Source organism: Chiloscyllium plagiosum, chromosome 1 (genome assembly GCF_004010195.1).
Source record: "Chiloscyllium plagiosum isolate BGI_BamShark_2017 chromosome 1, ASM401019v2, whole genome shotgun sequence".
NCBI classification, from domain to species: Eukaryota; Metazoa; Chordata; class Chondrichthyes; order Orectolobiformes; family Hemiscylliidae; genus Chiloscyllium; species Chiloscyllium plagiosum.
In genome coordinates this window covers 54882341-54901521 of record NC_057710.1, presented here as the reverse complement: position 1 = coordinate 54901521, position 19181 = coordinate 54882341, and the positions used below count along the sequence as shown (strand labels likewise).

The following is a 19181-nucleotide window of genomic DNA, read 5'->3' as shown; positions in this document are numbered from 1 at the left end:
GCATTCAATAGTGAGATTGGTCTCCAATTTTTGAGTTTCTCCCTCTCCCCCTTCCGCTTGTAGATGAGGGTGATGTTGCCTTTCCTCATGGATTCACTCATGGTACCTGCCCGAAGCATACTGACAGACACCTCAAGCAGGTCCTGGCCAATCAAGTCCCACAGAGCGGAATAGAGCTCGACCGGTAAGCCGTCGCTTCCGGGAGTTCTATTCTTTTCGAAGGACTCGAGGGCCTTGGTCAGCTCGTCCAGAGATAGCGGCTGGTCCAGCCTCTCCCGTGTTCTGTCGTCTAAGACCTCCGTGATAGTGGACAGGAATGACTGGGAGGCCGCGCTGTCAGTCGGCTTTGCGTCATACAGACTGGCATAGAAGGATTTGCTGATCCTCATGACGTCAGCCTGAGATGACGTTATCGAGCCATCTTCTTCCTTCAGGCCGCTGAGCACGGAGCTCTCTTTGTGCACCTTCTGGAAGAAGAAACGTGAGCACGTCTCGTCCTGCTCCACGGAGCAGACCCTGGACCGGAAGATTATCTTGGCCTCCGAGGCAAAGAGTGAGGCTTGCTGGCCCTTCACCTCCTTGAGGTCCTCCGTGACATCGACCCCTATTGTCTGCAGCAGGAGCAGGTTCTACATACGTTCCTGGAGCTGGGACAGTTTTCCCCACCTCTCACTCGTCTCCTGAACACCTTTGAGGATGAAGAACCTCTTGATGTTCCCTTTTACTGTTTCCCACCAGTCCGCTGGGGACTCAAAGAGGGGCTTCACGGTTCTCCAACCTGCTTGGTCTCTCTTGAGCTCCTCAATATTTCCTGGGGTCAACAGCTTTGTGTTCAGCTTCCACGTTCCTTTACCAGCCCGCTGCTCGTCCTGTACGTGACAGTCGGCCAGCAGGAGGCAGTGGTCAGAGAAGAACACCGGCTTGACGTCGGTGGATCTGACCGAGAGTGTTCGGGACACAAACAGGTAATCTATCCTTGAGCGGATAGACCCGTCTGCCCGTGACCAGGTGTATCTACGCTGCGCTCCGTCTGCAGGGATACTGAAGACATCGTGCAGCTTGGCATCTTTTACTGTGTCCATCAGGCTCTGGACATGGCGTCCAGTTTACTGTCCCGCCCGCCGAATCGTCCATCTGCATCAATGATACAGTTGAAGTCTCCAGCCAGAATGACCAGCTTGGACGTAGCCAGCAACAGTGGAAGCTGCTGCAGGACGGCCAACCGTTCACTCTTACCCACTGGGGCGTACACATTAATCAGTCTCAGGGGAGCATTCCTGTACATGACGTCGGTGATGAGGAGGCGCCTGCCCACCACCTCCTTAACCTCGGAGATGGTGAAGTTGCCTCCTCGCAACAGGATACCCAGGCTGGAGGCGTGGCTATCGTTGCCCCCCCGACCAAACTGAGGCCCATGGGCCCACAAGCTCGACCATTTCCTGTAGCTGCTGAGGTGCGGTATCCCACACTCCTGCAGAAACAGGACGTCGGTTTTAATGTTGGCCAGGAAGGCCATCGTAGAAACACATTGCGTAACTGATTTGATGCTACGCACATTGATGCTGGCAACACTTATCCCCATTTTAACAGTTTACGAGGTTACCAGTGTCCATTTGCTACTGGTCTTGCCTCTCTGGGGAAGCTGTGTGCATCCCCATGGTGATGGCAAACCGCTGGACCCTCCCAGGGCTGAGGTAGCTGTCAGGCTCCACGCTGGGGCCATTTCCCCGCTCTGGTATCTTCGGGTCGGGCCCAGGGTCCGCACCGTCCAGTTCTCCATCTGACAGTGGGGCTGTCACAGGACCGCTGCTCCCAGTTACCTGGAGCTGTGGGCTGGTGGGTACCTCTTGGTTCTCACCGGGTGGGGGGAGGTCTTTACCCATCCCCTCAGAGGGATTGTCTTTTTCTGTTTGGGCGGTGCTGCCCTCCTTTTTCCCCACGGCGCTCTGTCTCTTCCTCTGGTGACGACCCTCGTTACGCCCGACCTCACCGTCGGAAGAGCTGCATGTATCCTTGTCGTGTAGGTGTCGCTTCCCCCTTTGCTGGGTGGCTTTGGGGGCATTGTGAGGTTTCCTCTTCCTGCTTTTGACAGTAATCCAATCCTCTGCCTCCTTCGTTCCCTCCTCTTCCATTTCCTCCGGCTGTCTTGAAGGAGCTTGGATCGGCAGCTGCGCCTCCCCGCTGTCTGCCGTCTGCTCCGCTACAGCCTGCCCTTCCTTCTGGACACTTCCAGACACCGTTCCCGTGCTGGTTTGTGGTACCTTGCTGGTCTTAGGCGGTCCACGGCTCGTGTTGCACCTCCGGCCATCTGTTATAGCTGGCGGCCCCTTGTCTTGGGACAGCCCTTGTACATATGGCCCGCCTCTCCGCACAGTTCTTCGCCCCCTTACATTCCTTGGTCGGGTGGCCTTCCTGCTTGCAGTTTCGGCAGACGGTCACCTTACAATCCGCTGCCATGTGGCCTGACCTCCCGCAGGTTCGGCACACTTTCGGTTGCCCTGCATATGTAAGGTAACCTCTGCTTCCTCCGATGGCAAAGCTGGAGGGTGGGTGGAAGATGTTTCCATTGGCATCGACCCTCGGGGTACCCTGAGCTGTCGTTTGCTGGTCCAGATCCCGAAAGGATCGACCACATCGGTGCTTTCTCCCTCGACCTGGATGTATCTTCTCCGGAAGGTCAGGACATCCGCTGCTGGGACATGAGGATTGTACATATGGATTGTAACAACCCGACTCCTCTGCGCAGGAAGCTCATACAACGGGACCACCGACAAGATGGAGAACAGAGGTTCCCCTTCCTTCTCCTTGAAGACTTTCAGGAGCTGCTCGCAATACTTCACGCTCCTGAAGGTCACGTTGAAATAGCCTGCCGCAGGGAAATCCTGCAGGCAGTACACGTCCGCTGCTTCAAACCCGCAGCACTCCAGCAAAATCTTCTTGACAAACACTGTCCGATCGACTGGTGTGTGCTTCTCCACCTTCTTCACAGTCACCCTGACTGTGTTGCGAATGCCCTGGCCTGGGCTGCGAGTGGCTGCTGAGGCCATAGCTCTAAGGTTGGCTGGTACCTGAATTGGCGTTAGGCCGAAGCCAGCATAAAGATCCACCAAGAGCATGTCAGCACAACCAAACAATCCTCCAATGTCCAATCACGATCCAGTGATGGTCTCCAGCAGCTCCGATGACTCGCAACACGATCCCCGTGGTTTCTCCCTTCAGCTGATACAATTCGCTCCAGGTGCTTCTGAAAAAGAGTCATACTGGATACAACATGTTAACCTTGTTTCTCTCTCTATAATCAGCACTTTCTGTTTATTGTAATTAACACTTTTCACTTCAAAAGTAGCATTAGTTGACAGTCAACATGTTTAAACAAATATTTCCTACATTTTTGAACTGTTTATTGATTTTATCAGTTTATGATTCACAAATAGTGAATGGCAGATTGTGAGGAGTGACTTTGTGGATGTGCAAATGCTTTCTTTGAAATCCTTGCAGTTTTGTATTTGATATATGCAATATATTCTTGAAGTAAATTCCTGAAACTTCTTTGTCCTTGATAGGATTTGTTGATGTACCTGCTTCAGCTTGTCCAGGCTTTAAAGTATGAAAACTTCAATGACATAAAAATTGGATTAGAACCAAACAGAAGAGATAGCAATCAAACTGCAATGAATGAAAGTATGTCTGGATCGTTAACTGGTGCTTCAGAAATAGAGAGGTAATGTCAATTTTTCAATATTTTTGTTTTAGTTTTAAAGCTAAGGCTATTTGCAACTTGGGAGCTCCTTGTTCTGTTCTCTAATACAAACAATGTGACAGTGAAATGGACAGTCCTGAGTCCATAATTGAATTCTATGTATTTAAACAGCAGACAGCCAGAATACTGTGATCTAGTGCTGTGACAGTCTAACTGCAGAGTGTGGGGAGAACCTGGGAGTGAGTAGCGACCCATTTGGGGTTGAAAGGAAGAGAAAGTACAGCACTCCAAAGAGTTTTGAACCATTCAAACAAATTATCCCAGAGGTGTTAGGATGTTCAGCTGAGGTCAATATATTTTAAACTACTAAGGGTACTGAGGAAGAGGCTGAGAAAACAACAGATGCGAAAGTTCACCAGGCATTTATTGAAAGGGACAGCAGATTCAAGGTTCCTTAAAGCCAATACCTCCTATTGTTTAATGTTATTAAACCACACATTCTCCCTTCTACAATACAGTGAATAAGGCTTAACTACAAAATCAGAATATATGGCACACAAAAAGAAGTTTAAATGGCAATTGTCTATTTATAACAGCTGGCTGCATCTGCAAAATGCCAAAAAAAAGCCAAACTGCTCAAAAGAACTATGCCTCCAAACTGAGGTTTTCTGCACATAAAATATTTTAAATACCTCTTTCCAAGTCTTTTAATTTCAGAACTCAGTTTCTTCTAACTTTGATGTTCTGTTGTGGGCGGCACAGTAGCTCAGTGGTTAGCAGTGTTACCTCATAGCGCCAGGCACCCGGCTTCGGTTCCCATCTCGGGTAACTGTCTGTGTGGAGTTTACACATTCTCCCCGTGTCTGCGTGGGTTTCCACCAGGTGCTCCGATTTCTTCCCACAATGCAAAAGTGTACAGGTCAGGTGAATTGGCCGTGCTAAATTGCCCATAATGTAAGGTACATTTGTCAGGGGTAAAGGTAGGGGAATGGGTCTGAGTGGGTTACTCTTCGGAGGGTCAGTATAAACTTATTGGGCCGAAGGGGCCGTTTTCATACTGTAGGGAATCTAATTAATCCTGCAACTGAGTTTTGTTCCTTTACTAATCACAAAGTCCTGTTTGAGGAACCTTGAAGTTTTGTTCTATTTGCTTGCTTTTCTTCAGCTTAAATAGTTTCAGATAGCTGCACTGAATGCTTCTACTGTTTGAACTACAACAAATCTAGTATCTGAAAAGGAGAAGTTTCTTTCTATTTGCTGTTGAAGCACAAGGAAGTAGTTGTTTCATTACGTTTATATTAAAAAATAAAAGCCACATACTTATGTAGGAACACTGGGTAATCTGAAACAGGAATTAAGTGAATTTTGCTCTTCAGTGATGTTTACCTTGGTGCATGAATTAAAAGCAACATGCTGAAACAACTTTTGGTTAAATTAGGAGGGAAAAAAAAAGTGTTAATTGGCTAATTGCCCTTGCCAACTCGGGAAAATTTGTCAGAGCTCCATGACTTCAAATGTGACAGTAAAAGTAGGAAGTGGTCATTTGGGCAAGGCACCATTGGAAAGCACTAGAACCTATTTTCAACGTCAATGGTCTAAGTTTTCTGGATCTCCCCTGGCATGTCTAAGACAGTATCAATTCTCTTATTAGCTTCCCCCTCCAAAAAGACAGGACAAATGGTAAGATGCTTTTTCTTTGCTTCCAAACTAGCAGAGAGAGGTCTGAAACCTGGTCAGAAAGGGGATATGCACAATGCTCAGCACCATTCGCAACTCCTCAGATACTGAAGCAGCCTATGTCCAAATGCAACAAGATCTGGACAATATTGCTGACAACTGGCAAATAACATTCGTGTCACACAAATGTCAGCCTATGACCATCACAGTAAGAGACAATCTAACAGCTGCCACTTGACATTCAATGGTGTTACTATCACTGAATACCACTATCAACTTCCTCGGGATTATCATTGACCAGAAATTCAACTGGAATCAGCACATAAACACAGTGGCTACAAGAGCAGGTCAGAGGCTAGTAAAACACTGACTCCCCAAAGCATGTCCACCATTTACAAGACACAAGTCAGGAATGTGATGGAATACTCCCCACTTGCCTAGATGGGTACACCTCCAACAACACTTGAGCATCATTCTGATTGATTGGCACATCATCCACAGGCGTCCACGCCTTCCACCACCGACACTCAGCAGCAATGTGTGTACTATCTACAAGATGCACTGCAGAAATTCACCAAAGATATGCGTACCTTCCAAACCCAAAACCACTTCCACTGAGAAGGGTAAGGGCAGCTGGTACCATCATCTTCAGGTTCCCCTACAAGACACTCATTATTGTCATTCCTTCACTGTTGCTGGGTCAAAGTTGGAATTCCCTTCCTAATGGCATTGTGGGTCACCCCATGGCAAGTTGACTGCAGTGGTTCAAGAAAGCAGCTCTCCTCCTCCTCCTCAAGGGTAACCAGGGGCGGGCAATAAATGCTGGCCAGCCAGCGATGCATTCATCCCACAACTGAATAAATGAAAAGAACTTTGCCTCTGGTGTGTGCAGTTGACCCTAGTGTTGGAATGTCAGAGTGGCAATCCTGGAAAATAGATGTCTGCTTGCTAAAGAAGCCCTAAGATGGAAAGCTGAACATAATGACTTCAATCAGAGCAGGACCTGTTTCTGATAACTTGGGAGGAAAAAAAAACAGTATCATTGAGGAGTTTGGCCTGATTTTTTTTAAACCTCTCAGGATCACATGACATTTGGGCATCATTTGATGTTATAGACTGTGATGCACCAACTACACCGTTCTGATTGACAGAATGGTGGACTAGACACTCATTTTCTTTCCTATTGTTCATGTGAGTGCTGGGAGAAAATATGGTCAAAAATAGTCTTCCATGATAGTGGTTATACATTTTTGAGAGAAATAGTTTGATGTATCAGAAGACAGTGTATTGCTGTGTAATTGTTCAAGTTCAGAATCTGACCATTTTTGTTGTTTCCAAAACACACATGATGATCCCAGATGGGCGGAGAAGGACATTTCAGGTGGAGCTCATCTGCTCCGTCCATTCTTTTTTCTTTTCTTTTTGTCTTTTTCTCTTGCTCCTCTCTCTTCTTGGTCTCCCGTCCCCCGACCTCATGGCCTGTGACCTTCCAGCTTGGAACTCGCAGCCTCTAAGCAGACCCAATAAGACGTTCTCTTGGCTGAGCGTGGAGGCCTCCTGGCCCAGCATGGCAGTCTTTCAGGACGGCGTGGCGATCTCCCAGCAGCCCATCGTGGAAGTATATCGCCTCAGTGTGGGCCTCTAGTCTTGAGGTGATTGCAGAGCAATCTCCAAGCTTCATGAACCCTGAGGTACAGTGTGATGTGGTCTAAAGTCAGGGCCTGTTGCAGACAGGAGGCTAAGTGCCAACTGGTTGGAAGACTGTTGTACTGAACTTTTTCTCCATTTTATAAGTTATTTTTGAAATCTGCATTGCTGGACTTTTATCTGTTTTTCTAAGAACTAAAACTGAAGAAGCTGTACCTAGAGAACTTATACTTAAGATGGCGCCATTAGTGACAACTTATACAATTTTCGCTGTACTCACTTCAGTACATGTGACAATAAAGCTAATCCTAGTTCAAATTGCTGAAGCTATTCTTGCTCATACTCGTGCATAAAGTTGATATTCTGAGAATGTTTATTAAATTAACGTTTATTAAATTAACATTATGTTTAATTTGTAATGAATGTTAAGTTTAAAAAGTACAAATAGTATGATATGTTTGCCTGTGCACTCTTGCTCTTGATTTGGTATTTTTGACCCTGTGGTATTGGCTTTTTTTAATAATTTAATTTACACTCTGAACATTCTGTTTTAGCTCCCAAATTATCTCCAGTCCGTTTCCTCCAGTATCCCCTCCTCTTCCAATTTCTAAAGTAAAAGATGCCACAGATGGAGATAACCTAGAGGTAAAAGCAGTTGGTATATATTATTACTTCCATAAAGTTGTAGATATTTGCTTTTGTTTTCATTTTTGAGTTTTAACATAAAATTCTGTTATCAGTCTGTCCTGATTTCTTTTCCCATGTGATATAATTATAACTGAAGCATGGAATTGCCTCCACTTGCTCCATCCTCTCTCTCACTCATGTTTTTGCCAACCTGTCTTTCCAAACTCATATATTTTTAGCTATAGTATTCATTAGAGGACATGTTTTGATCATCATCTCCTTTCTGTTGATGCATGTCACCCTGCTTCAGTCCAATGCCTGAAATTCTCTGTCAACTGCCTGTCGAGTTTTCTGTCTCCAGTTTCTCCCCAAGATATGTCTCTCCTCTTCCTTTGCATTGACTGTCTTTCATTCCTTCATGCTTTTCTATCTTCACCTCTACTCTATTTGACTCTTTTCACTGAAATCACTGCTTCACACTCATAATTTCACCACCATAGAAACATGAGTACTAGGAGCAGGCCCCTTGAACCTGCTCTGCTGCTCAGTAAGGTCATGGCTGATCCAGGAATGGCCTAATCTTCACTTTGCTGCCTGCCTCCTAAATTCCTCAATTTCCTTGTAGATCAGAATCTGTCTAGCTCTGATTTGCATGTGTTCAGTGACCAACCTTCTGTGCACTTTGTGAATGTGAATACCAGAGATGAGCACTATTCAGAACTGCATGGTGGCAGCATAGGGACCTGGGTTTGATTCTAGCCTGGGTTAACTGCTTATGTGGAGTTTTCATGTTCTCCCTATGTTTGCATGAGGTTCTACCAGGTTGTCTGGTTTCCTCCCACAGACCAAAGATGTGCAGGTTAGGTAGATTAGTGATGGTAAGTGCGAGAATAGGGTAGACGGGCAGTGGAAGGTGGTGGGAGGGTGTTGGGGAGGCAGTGGGGAGTAGGCCTGGGTGGGATGTTCTTTGAATCTGCACCAAACCTCCAATGGACCAAACAGTCTCTTTCTGCACCGTAGGGATTCTGGGAAGACATTCCTCCTCATTCCATCTTAAATAGGAGACCTTTTATTTTCAAACTGTACCAATCATTCCAGATTTCTTTATTACAGAAAACTTCTTATCAATGACCATGTCAAGTCCCTTCATAATTTGACAGCTTGGTATTGTAAAATTTGAGTATTGCTTACAAAAGACACCCATTTTGACAATTTCCATATGGTATTCATCAGGACAAATTGCAAGGTGTATTGATATGAAGAGAAAGCAACATTAATACTGCATGGAAAAGGAATGCTGATCTAACTGCAGTTCTTGCATTTTTCCCTTTTAGGATTTTTTGCTATCTATTTCTATGTCAGTTGCTAGTTTTCTGCTGTACCCCTTTTTTCTTCCTGTATTATTTTCTTAATTACTCTCTGGTTTCTAAAGCTTTGCCAATCTTCTGGCCTACTGCTAACTGATAGCGTTGTACATCTTTTTCATTTGTTATCATTGTTTTTGCCCCAATTGATGACAGATGGTGCAGTCTTTCTTTATCAATATATATGAATATTGTGTAATATAACTCAATGTATTTGAGAGAATGTCTTTGTTAAGGTTTTATCTCTAACCAATTTTGCTATTGATTCAATCCCATATTGCTCTGTTGCCCTTGAGAATAAACCTGTCACCCAATTTGCATACGTTGCACAATGAAATTCCCAACAACCCAACCCTTAGACCTTTTAATCACTAGGATATCCATCTACATCGGTGACTTTGCTTAGCATAACCTATTTATGGCATGTTGCCTGTCAAAGCCTCCGGTCTACATTTTACCTTCTGGTATTATCCTCATCTACACTCTAAATGTGAAGTCCAGACTGAGTTTACTTGATGGAATTGACTGAGTCAACCATGATCAATTCTGGCCTTAGCACATCAAGTCTCCTCTGTCTAGCTTTCCCACCAAACCACTTGTTATTCTACAAACAAGATTATCCTCTCCCCTCTCTCTACCTCTCCACCTATAACTAATTTAAGGAGCCTACAGTTGTGCTTTCCAACTTTCAATGGTTGGAGGAACCACTTATTCTCTGGCTAAACAGTGGGAAAGTTGTAGCTGTAATCTTTAGATCCACCACCAACTTTGTGCCCTCAGCATTCTTTCCAACCTCCTCCTATAGTCTTCATCCAAGTTAAACTTTTTTTCATCTTTTGGGTCCTTACTGAATCTGTGTCAAGGTGCTAACTTTCTCTGTCGCTATGCCAATCAGTTCTAACTGTAAAATTGATACCTTTGCTCCTATATTTCCTCATATTTCTGAAGCCCTAATCAGTGGTTAGCACTGGTGCCTCACAGCACCAAGGTCCCAGGTTTGATTCCAGCCTGTGTGGAGTTTGCACATTCTCCTCCGGGTGCTCCGGTTCCCTCCCACAGTCCAACGATGTGCAGTTCAGGTAAATTGGTCATGCTAAATTGCCCATAGTGTTAGGCGCGTTAGTCAGAGGGAAATGGGTCTGGGTGGGTTACTCTTCGGAGGGTCGGTGTGGACTGGTTGGGCCGAAGGAACCGGAGGAAACCCACGCAGACACGGGGAGAATGTGCAAACTCCACACAGACAGTCGCCCGAGGCTGGAATTGAACCTGGGACCCTGGTGCTGTGAGGCGGCAGGGCTAACCACTGAGCCACCGTGCTGCCCATAAGTGCCCATAGAGTGAGTGGCTTAATTCTATTATCCTTCAGAAACTATAGCCCATTCCAAACTTCAGTGTCCCTAGTCCTTCCACATCAAGTCCCTTACCCTTCTGCCCTGTTTATTCTTGTTTTCTATGCTGGCAAAACTGGATCTATTGCTGTGAGAAGGTGGAATTACACAATGAGCAATCCACTAAGTTCTTTTAATTATAGTACTTCCCCAATACCTTGTGTTTAGAATACTAGGGTACTGGACCGGCAATGATGAAAGAACTGTGGCTTGTTCCAAATTAGTATGGCATGCAAACTAATGTTCCCACAGTTATGCCATTATTGTCTTTGGTATTTGTAGCTGGAGAAAAAAACATGCTGTTGAGGGAGCCTTTAGTGAGTTGTTACCATGCATTGTAAATTATACAGCCACAGCGCATCCTTAATTTGAATTTTTTTTTTCTCTGTTCTCAATCTGGCTTAATTGCATTTATTGCCTGTCTCCAGTAGATTTTAGGAAGTGGTTCTCAAGTGTTGAAGGAAATTAATGTCGTGTCCTGTAGTACATTCTCCAGCTGAGTGAACTGCTCCATTCTGAACAATAACCAGTTGCTTGAGCTCCCAGATCCTGATGCTTCAATTTTGAAGCTCTTTCTTGTGTTTGAGTAGCTTTTTTTAGTAGTCTTGCTCCTCTCTCTAGATGTTCTACTATACCATCTTATACAACTTTTCCATACTCGTTACTCCAGCTTCTTTTATCACATTCCCATATTCGCCTTCCTCTGGTTTTGAATAAAAAAGTTTGACTAATTTTTTTTGGTGGTGAAAGGCTTTTCAGAAAAATATTTCTTATTGGTTACTGTTCTGCTCGCCTTCTCCAGATCCCATTTTCTTGGTTTTTCTGTCTCTCAAGCCATACTCTGTAAAAGTGCTCCCATGGTGTATCCCAGCTGTGTAATATGGGTGTAGATTTTCTTAGAAAATTAGAAACAGAGTAGATATTTTTAAGATTGGAGTATTGCTGGAAGATTTCTTGAAGCAAGATTTTTAATTACTGATGCTATTAAATGGAAATTAAAAAGTAATGCAACAAAATAAAATGATAAAGATTTTGATAGATTAGTTAAGAAATTATCCTAATTGTTTACAATTGTATTTGCTTGTAAGGAGGGGTAATGAACAAAATAAAGATCACTCTATATGATTTACACAAGCATTGAAGAGAAGCTGAGGAGTTATCGTGAAATCCGTAAACCAGTTGTGCCTCTAACAGAAAGTCAAATAAGATAGCATCTCTTACCTCGGTTGGTAGCTCTAGCACTGCTCTGTCTGGAGTTTAATTTAGGTGACAATTCACTATAATACTATAATCTTTAATATAATATGCCTCAGTGAGACTGTGTTCCAGCATTTTTTCTCGAAGAAAATTGTCAGATTTAAGTATGCAAGGCAAAATGAGATGGTAACAAACCTCATGAAGAAATCTCTAAAGGAGGTGTAAGTGGGAAAATAACAGAATTGCTATGATCTGCTTTTTTGAACAAATGTGGCTAAGGTTATGTCCTCAAGTTGTTGAACTCCTGCATTGAATGCTGCGAAATACCTAGCTGAAAAAAGAGGTGCTGGTCATCAATCTTGCATTGATCTTCATTGGAATAGTGTAGGAGGCCAAGTGCATGCAAGAGTAGACAACAACTAAAATTAAAGTGACTGAAAGATTGAAGTTGTACACATTGAATGGAGGTGTTCTATAAAGTGATCATCCAATATGAGTTTTGGGCTTCTCGATGTAGAGGAGACTGCATCCTGAGCAGTGAAGACAGTGATAAAAAGTCATAATTGTGAAATTCTAACTCTGCTTCCCTCTCCCCAGTTGCTTCCAATCCTACTGGGTATTTGCAACATTTTCTGTGCCTTTTTAAAAAATTTTATATGCTGTCTCTTTAGAAACAAAACAACAATGAATGAAGAAATTGTGAATTGATTCAAATGGATGTATTTTTAGGAAAAAAATTGTTAGTCAGCAAGGGAGGGCAAATCGGTCAAAATAGGTTGGCTTGTTGTGACAAAAGGTCAATTAGAAAAAAGATTGGGCTAGTTCTTAAGTAACCACCATCTGCTTTGTATGACAGTTTCTTGAATTAATAGTTCAACCATGATTTGACTTCTATTCTCTTTCCAGCAAGATCTTTGTGCATTTCTAATATCAAGAGCTTGTAGGAATTCCACTCTTGCCAACTATTTATACTGGTAAGTGATATGAATTTTACTTTCTTAAAGATTTTCTTCAGAATTAATTTTCTGCAATGCTCCCAAAGTCAATAAATGATATTTGATAAAAAATAGAGAAGCTTACCGAATCTTTGCATGGTTTCTTTGTACTTTTAGTCTTTTTTTTGAAATATGAACTTACTTGCAAACTGCTGAGAAAGAAATGGATGAACTTCATAGATCTTGTGCTGTATTAGGATGCTACAAAGCAGCATTATCAGTCTAAGCATTTTTCCCACATTATTTGCTCGCTCTGAAAAACTAGTTCCTTTTCAATTTGAAATAAACAGTGAAAATAAATGGCATTTAAATTGGGTGTACCTTTAAATAGTACCAAGCCTTTATTTGCACATGGCACTCTCTACAAAAAAATATTTGAAAATCTTTGTCGGGGCCCACTTGCTTAGGTTGGAAAATTAAGGACAAAGTATGAATAACAGTTAAAATCCTACACATGCAAAACCATCTCAAGGTTCATACATGCAAAATCTGAAAGAAATGGATCGAGTAACAAAAAACGAATATTAAGTGGGTGATTAAAAGATTGGTTGAAAAGAATATTGATGGAGACAGTGGTTCATGTTGTGGAAAAGGTTTGAGGTGAGGGGTAGTGAGACCACAAGGGGTCTTTAGTGCACCTGTAAATTTTGGTAGTCTGTCTAAGGCCTTGTTCTGATTTTTGACATTCAAATGTAAACTCCTGTAGACAGCTGAGGTGATAGAGTGTGTCCTATGTTAGACTATTGCCTCTTGCTTCTTTTGAGTGTTGACTTTACTTCACCACAAGCAATTAGTTGCCTTTGTAGAATATCTAATAGATTTCTAAATGTGATTTCCTGAAGCAACAGGGTTTGCAGCTCTCTTTGATTGTGTTAGGTGCAATAACATTTTAGTTTTTGACAAATTTATATTTGGGAAAGCTTGATTTAATAATAAATCATGGAAATTGTTTTGTCATGACATTTAGAATTTCAGTTGTAGGCTATCTTGATTTAAATTTACTTCACAAAAATTAATGTATTGCTATGCTTCAATTAATAATTTTGTCATGATTAGTTTTTTCATAATAATGCAATTGAAAACTTTTGAAAGACAGAAGATATGCATTTTTTAAATAAGATTCTTTTTGGATAATTTTTAATGGTGCTGAAATTTGCATGTTTACGTGAACTGCTTGGATTTGTTTTCTTGGATATCACGTCTGGGTTTATAGCTGTCCCGAGTTGTGGTTCTTTGATTATTGTTTGAAGTTCACTTAGTTTGTAGCCTGCTTAGGCAAGTCATCCAACTCATCTCTTCAAACTGTTCTGAAAAATGTTTGAGAATCCAGCATGAGACCTTCAGCCTGAACGATAACCAACTACCACCACCATCTGTTAAGCCAATTTTGTAACCAATTACCTCGTTCTCCCTGGATCTTATGTGATCTATCCGTACTAACCAGCCTACCATGCAGATTCTTGTTGAAGGCATTGCTAAAGTCCATATAAACGATGCCTACCACCCTGCCTTCATCTATCTTCTTGATCAACTTTTCCAAAAACTCAAATCAAATTTATGGGATACAATTTCCCATGTATCATAGAATCCCTGCAGTGTGAAAAGGGGCCATTCAGTCCATTAAAGTCTGCACCAACCATCCAGACTCCGGTCCCACCTTTTCCTGTAACCCTGAATTTACTATGGCACACTCACCTCGCCTGCACATCCCTGGATGCCACATGGTATTTTACCATGGTAATCTAACCTGCACATCCTTGGAAACCAGATCACCCAGAAGAAACTGACGTAAACATGGGGAGAATATGCAAACTTCACATAGTCACCCAAGGCAGGAATTGAACCCAGGTCCCTGGCATTAAGACAGCAGAAACCTGATTGACCTTTTGTATCCTGAAACAGATTAATACACATGCCATGTCAATAACTGAATACTGAGAATAATGAGACTACAAAGAGACACTACACTCCACCTAGCTGTGTCATATCAGTATTTATACAATTAAAATGTGAACATACAAATTAGGAGCAGGAATAGAATACTTGGCCCTTCAAGCCTGCTCAGTCATTTAATTACATTACGGCTGATCTGATTTCCCACGTTCCTACCTAGTTTCACCCCATTGCTTAATAGTAATCTCTCTACCTTTGCCTTTTGCTCTGCTTCCTCTCATTCCTACCAAAACAGGCAATTGAGATGTAGAGCATGATTTATTTGAAATATGTAGATGGTTTTGCATAATTGTTTTAGGTCAAGTTATGATTAGAGTTGGAAAAGCACAGCAGGTCAGGCAACATTCGAGGAGCAGGAAAATTGACATTTCGGGCAAAAGCCCTTCCATCAGTTCAAAGTTTGTGAGAAGATTTGTAGCTCGGGTGCTCGTTGTTGTGGTCCTGTTCGCCGAGCTGGGAATTTGTGTTGCAGACATTTCATCCCCTGTCTAGGTGACATCCTCAGTGCTTGGGAGCCTCCTGTGAAGTGCTTCTGTGATGTTTCCTCCGGCATTTATAGTGGTTTGTCTCCACCGCTTCCGGTTGTCAGTTCCAGCTGTCCACTGCATTGGCCGGTATACTGGGTCCACCAACTAGCCACGAAACGACACAACCAGCTATCCTTTGTAGCCACACACGCAGATGACAAACAACATGAGTTCAACTGGGATAACACTACTATTATAGGACAAGCCAAACAGAACAGCCAGGGAATTCGTAGACGCATGGCACTCATCCGCAGGTGCTATCAACAAACACATCGACCTGGACGCAGTATACCGGTCACTGCAGCGGACAGCTGGAACTGACAACCGGAAGCAGCAGAGACAAACCACTATAAATGCCGGAGGAAACATCACAGAAGCGCTTCACAAGAGGCTACCAAGCACTGAGGATGTTACCTAGACAGGGGGCGCAACGTCCGCAACACAAATTCCAAGCTCGGCGAATAGAGTCCTTCATCAGGTCAAACTATGTCCAAAAGAAACATATGTGAATGTTTTACCAGTATTTAACTGAATGTGGTATAAGGATAGTTCTGTTGAATTAAAATGAATGAACGGTGATGTTTTTATCACAATAGATACACTATATTTGTAATCTTTTTGATTTGCTGTTCATGTACTATATTTCTCAAGCTATGTGTGTTTTTGTTCTGTTTCGTAAGGTATGTTATTGTAGAATACGAAGATCAGGATACTCAACAACGTGACCCAAAAACTCGTGAGATGTATTTTAATGTGATGAAGAGGTTTAGTCAAGCTCTGCTAAAGGTATGACATTTATTTTCACTTTTGTTATGAGATTGTGGGATCAAATAATTCTACTGTCATAGGTAGGAATGTGCCTGTAGTAGTAACCTGAATTTTGGCTTTGAGTGCTATTTATTTGATTAAAATCCATCAATCTTGAGAATCTACATTTCTGACATTGGGAGCTATTTATATGTGGGCATTATTATCACATTTTTTTATGTTGGTTAATGTTATGAATTAACTGCCAAAGTCACTATATTGTACTACAGGGGCAGGCTTCTTTCTTTTTCACAATGACACAATTGTTACAGTACAGATGAAGGAGGCCCTTCAGCCCATTGTGTCTGCACCAGCTCTTGAAATGAGCACCTCGTTTAGTTGTATTTTGTTGCCTTCTTAAGCCTCCTATCACTTCCACCCCTTTTGCTGTTACTTTAAATAGGCAGCCTATCTTTATCCTTTCATCAGTGAAAACTTTTTCTCCCCATTTACTCTATCCAGTCCCTTCGTGGATTTGAATACTCTATCAAATTTCCTGTCAGTCTTCTCTTTTCCAAGGAAAGGAGTCCCAACTTCAATCCTGCAGATAAGAGAGATCTCTTATAAAAAAAAGTGCTAGAGAAACTCAGCAAGTCTGGTATTATCTGCAGACAGCAAAATAGTAACTGTTTTGAGTCCAATATGATTCTTCTTTGGAGCCATTGTTATTCTGTCATGCTGTTATATTATTCTGTTATGCTTGGATGTTTTAAAATAATTTGTTTCACTAATTGTCAACATTTTCATTTCTCTGCTTCCCAATTGGGTGAAAACTTTATTTGACCTCATTTGAATTTGCAAAATGCCCAATAAAGGGACCTATTTAGCAAAGGTTAACTGTTTCAAATGATAGAAGATTTCCTTAACTTTACATGTTTTATTTGTTTCAAAAATGTAAAGCATTGTTATTAAGTTTGCAATTCAATTTGCATTAGTCAAACTATGTGTGATACCATAAGATGTTTGCTAAAGGTCAAAACAAAATTCTGATCAGAATAATGATGTAACTTTGAATTGAAGATTTTTCCACAAAATAGTGATTTACCAAATGCAAATATTTTGGATAACTGCAAATTTTATTTCGACCAATCAACACCATTTGTCCTGAGTTCTTAGAACATTATTTTAGATCTACTGGTATCCAACCTAATTGATTTCTGTATCCCCAATCTTGTTAAAAGATTGGCAATTTGAGTTGAATGTCTAGCCCAACCCCAAGATGGACTTGCCTATACTAATTCAATAAGTTTCTTTGCTGGCTTCTTTTTGAGGTATGTATGTTATAACTTGAAAAATTAAGCAAAGCTGCTTCAGGGGGATCTGCACTTTATAGAATTGGAGGTTACTTTAGTTTGAATAACTATTAAATAACCTGTTCAAATTTTTTTCTCAATTACTACCTTTTAGGGAGACAAAAACGTGAGAGTCATGCGCTCTCTTCTAGCTGCTCAGCAAACGTTTGTGGATCGACTAGTGCAGCTTATGAAAGCTGTTCAGCGAGAGAATGGGAATCGGAAGAAAAAGGTATTTTTACAATGCCCAATTAGTTCACCTAAAACTAAATCTGGATAGCACTGGTGTTTCTGCTATGTTCCCATATATGATAAGCTGCTTATTTCAATTATATAGTTGTGCTAGATAAATATTTTTATCAACATTTTTGAATATGTCAATGTGGAAGTTGATTTATGTTTTTCAAGAAAACATTTGACTAATTATGAAGTATAAACTTCTTTCTATTGTTTCAAGAAACTTATAATTTAACTCGTTGAGATTAGTCTTACAAATTTCTACTATCTAAAGAATTGCTTAGCCCACAACTCTTGTATACAATTCTGATCACCACATCATAAGGAAGTGATCACTCTAGAAAGGGTACAGAGGAGATTTACCAGAATGTAGCTGGGCTGGAAAGACTGAGCTCTGAAGAACGATGGGAAAGGCTGCAGTTCTTTTCCTTGGTACAGTGCAGGTTGAGATGGGAGCTGATATAGATGTACAAGCTTGAACGGTACAGATAAAGAGAATGGGAAGGCACTTTTTCCATTAGTAGAGGAATCAGTTACCATACTTTTAAAGTAAAAGACAGAAGACTAAGAGGAGAATTGAGAATTTTTTCCACTCTGGGTGGGAGGAGTCTTGAATTTGTTGCCTGAAAGGGTTGTTCAGTCAGAAACCTCTTGTAGAATTGAAACAGTATTTAGGTATTCACTTGCATTGTCATGGACTCCAGGGATAAAAGCCAAAAACTAGAAAAGGAGATGAGTGTAGGCAATCTTTGTTGACTAATACAGACACAATGAGCTGAATTCTGTTTTGAAAATATTTGACACTTCATATTTTAAAGATCTAATACCTAGCTAGAATACTTTGGCACTTGTAACAAAGGTTATAACGTTTCATTTTATTAACAGGTGTTTTAGTTTGAGATTCCCTCTTCCATCCTGAGATTTTTGATGATGATGGTGATTTTAGCACAAAAATTATCTTTAAGGCAGTGTATATGTTATATAACGATTTGAGCAAAACAATAACTGATTGAATGTGAAAGTGTGGAATAAAGGGGAAAATTGTTATCCACGAATATTTTACCACTCTTGTCACCTATTCCAATTTAGTGTTTTTTCCCATCGTTTTAAGGTAGTATTGATCAAGTAATATAAGTAATTTCCCACATCTCTGTCTAAATAAACTGAGTCTCTTTTAGTTCCTAATGTTTTAAGGCCATCCGACTGGTGTATATTTCATATTCATGTTGCAAAGATTGGATTTTGATCAAATTTTAACAGACTATTCTGATGCTTCTTGCCTCTTTCAGTTATTCACACACTACATGTGATTGTTTCCATCAACCATTACTTTTGAATTTAATTAGCAGTTTACAGCCATGTGCCTTTCCTGGCACTAACCGTCCTCATTTGTCCAGGCTGATGAAGAATGCCTGCATCAGTGTCATCATCTAACAGGACAGCCATGATAGCTTCCATTTTCTAAAAAGAACAGGCCATGGTCTCACCACAAATAAATGAGAAATTACAAATATTTACATGTTTACAAATGGATCAATGCTTCTTATTAGTCTCACAGCCACCCTGATGGCAGACGGTTGGCTGGTGCTGTCACTATATGCATGAGTAAATTGTAGGCATCCTACTCAATATAGTGCTGCACTGTCTCTGTTTTGGTACTCTGAAACAAAGTATCGTTCACTTCTTAAACATGTTGCTTGTGCAGACTCACGTTCTGTAGCAGGAGATGCCGGTTTAGTCCTATCTTTGCAGCTGAAGTACCTGGTTGAA

At 41.6% G+C, this 19181-nt stretch overlaps 1 protein-coding gene across 1 annotated transcript in view; it reads left to right on the top strand.

The window, feature by feature from the left end:
- The window catches only part of pik3c3 (phosphatidylinositol 3-kinase, catalytic subunit type 3), a 122156-nt gene that overhangs the window by 55607 nt on the left and 47368 nt on the right, over positions 1-19181 (top strand). The window contains exons 11-15 of the mRNA XM_043686708.1: positions 3564-3721; positions 7579-7669; positions 12507-12574; positions 15756-15861; positions 17290-17406. Coding sequence (XP_043542643.1) covers positions 3564-3721; positions 7579-7669; positions 12507-12574; positions 15756-15861; positions 17290-17406 — 540 coding nt within the window. The remainder of the gene's footprint in view (positions 1-3563; positions 3722-7578; positions 7670-12506; positions 12575-15755; positions 15862-17289; positions 17407-19181) is intronic.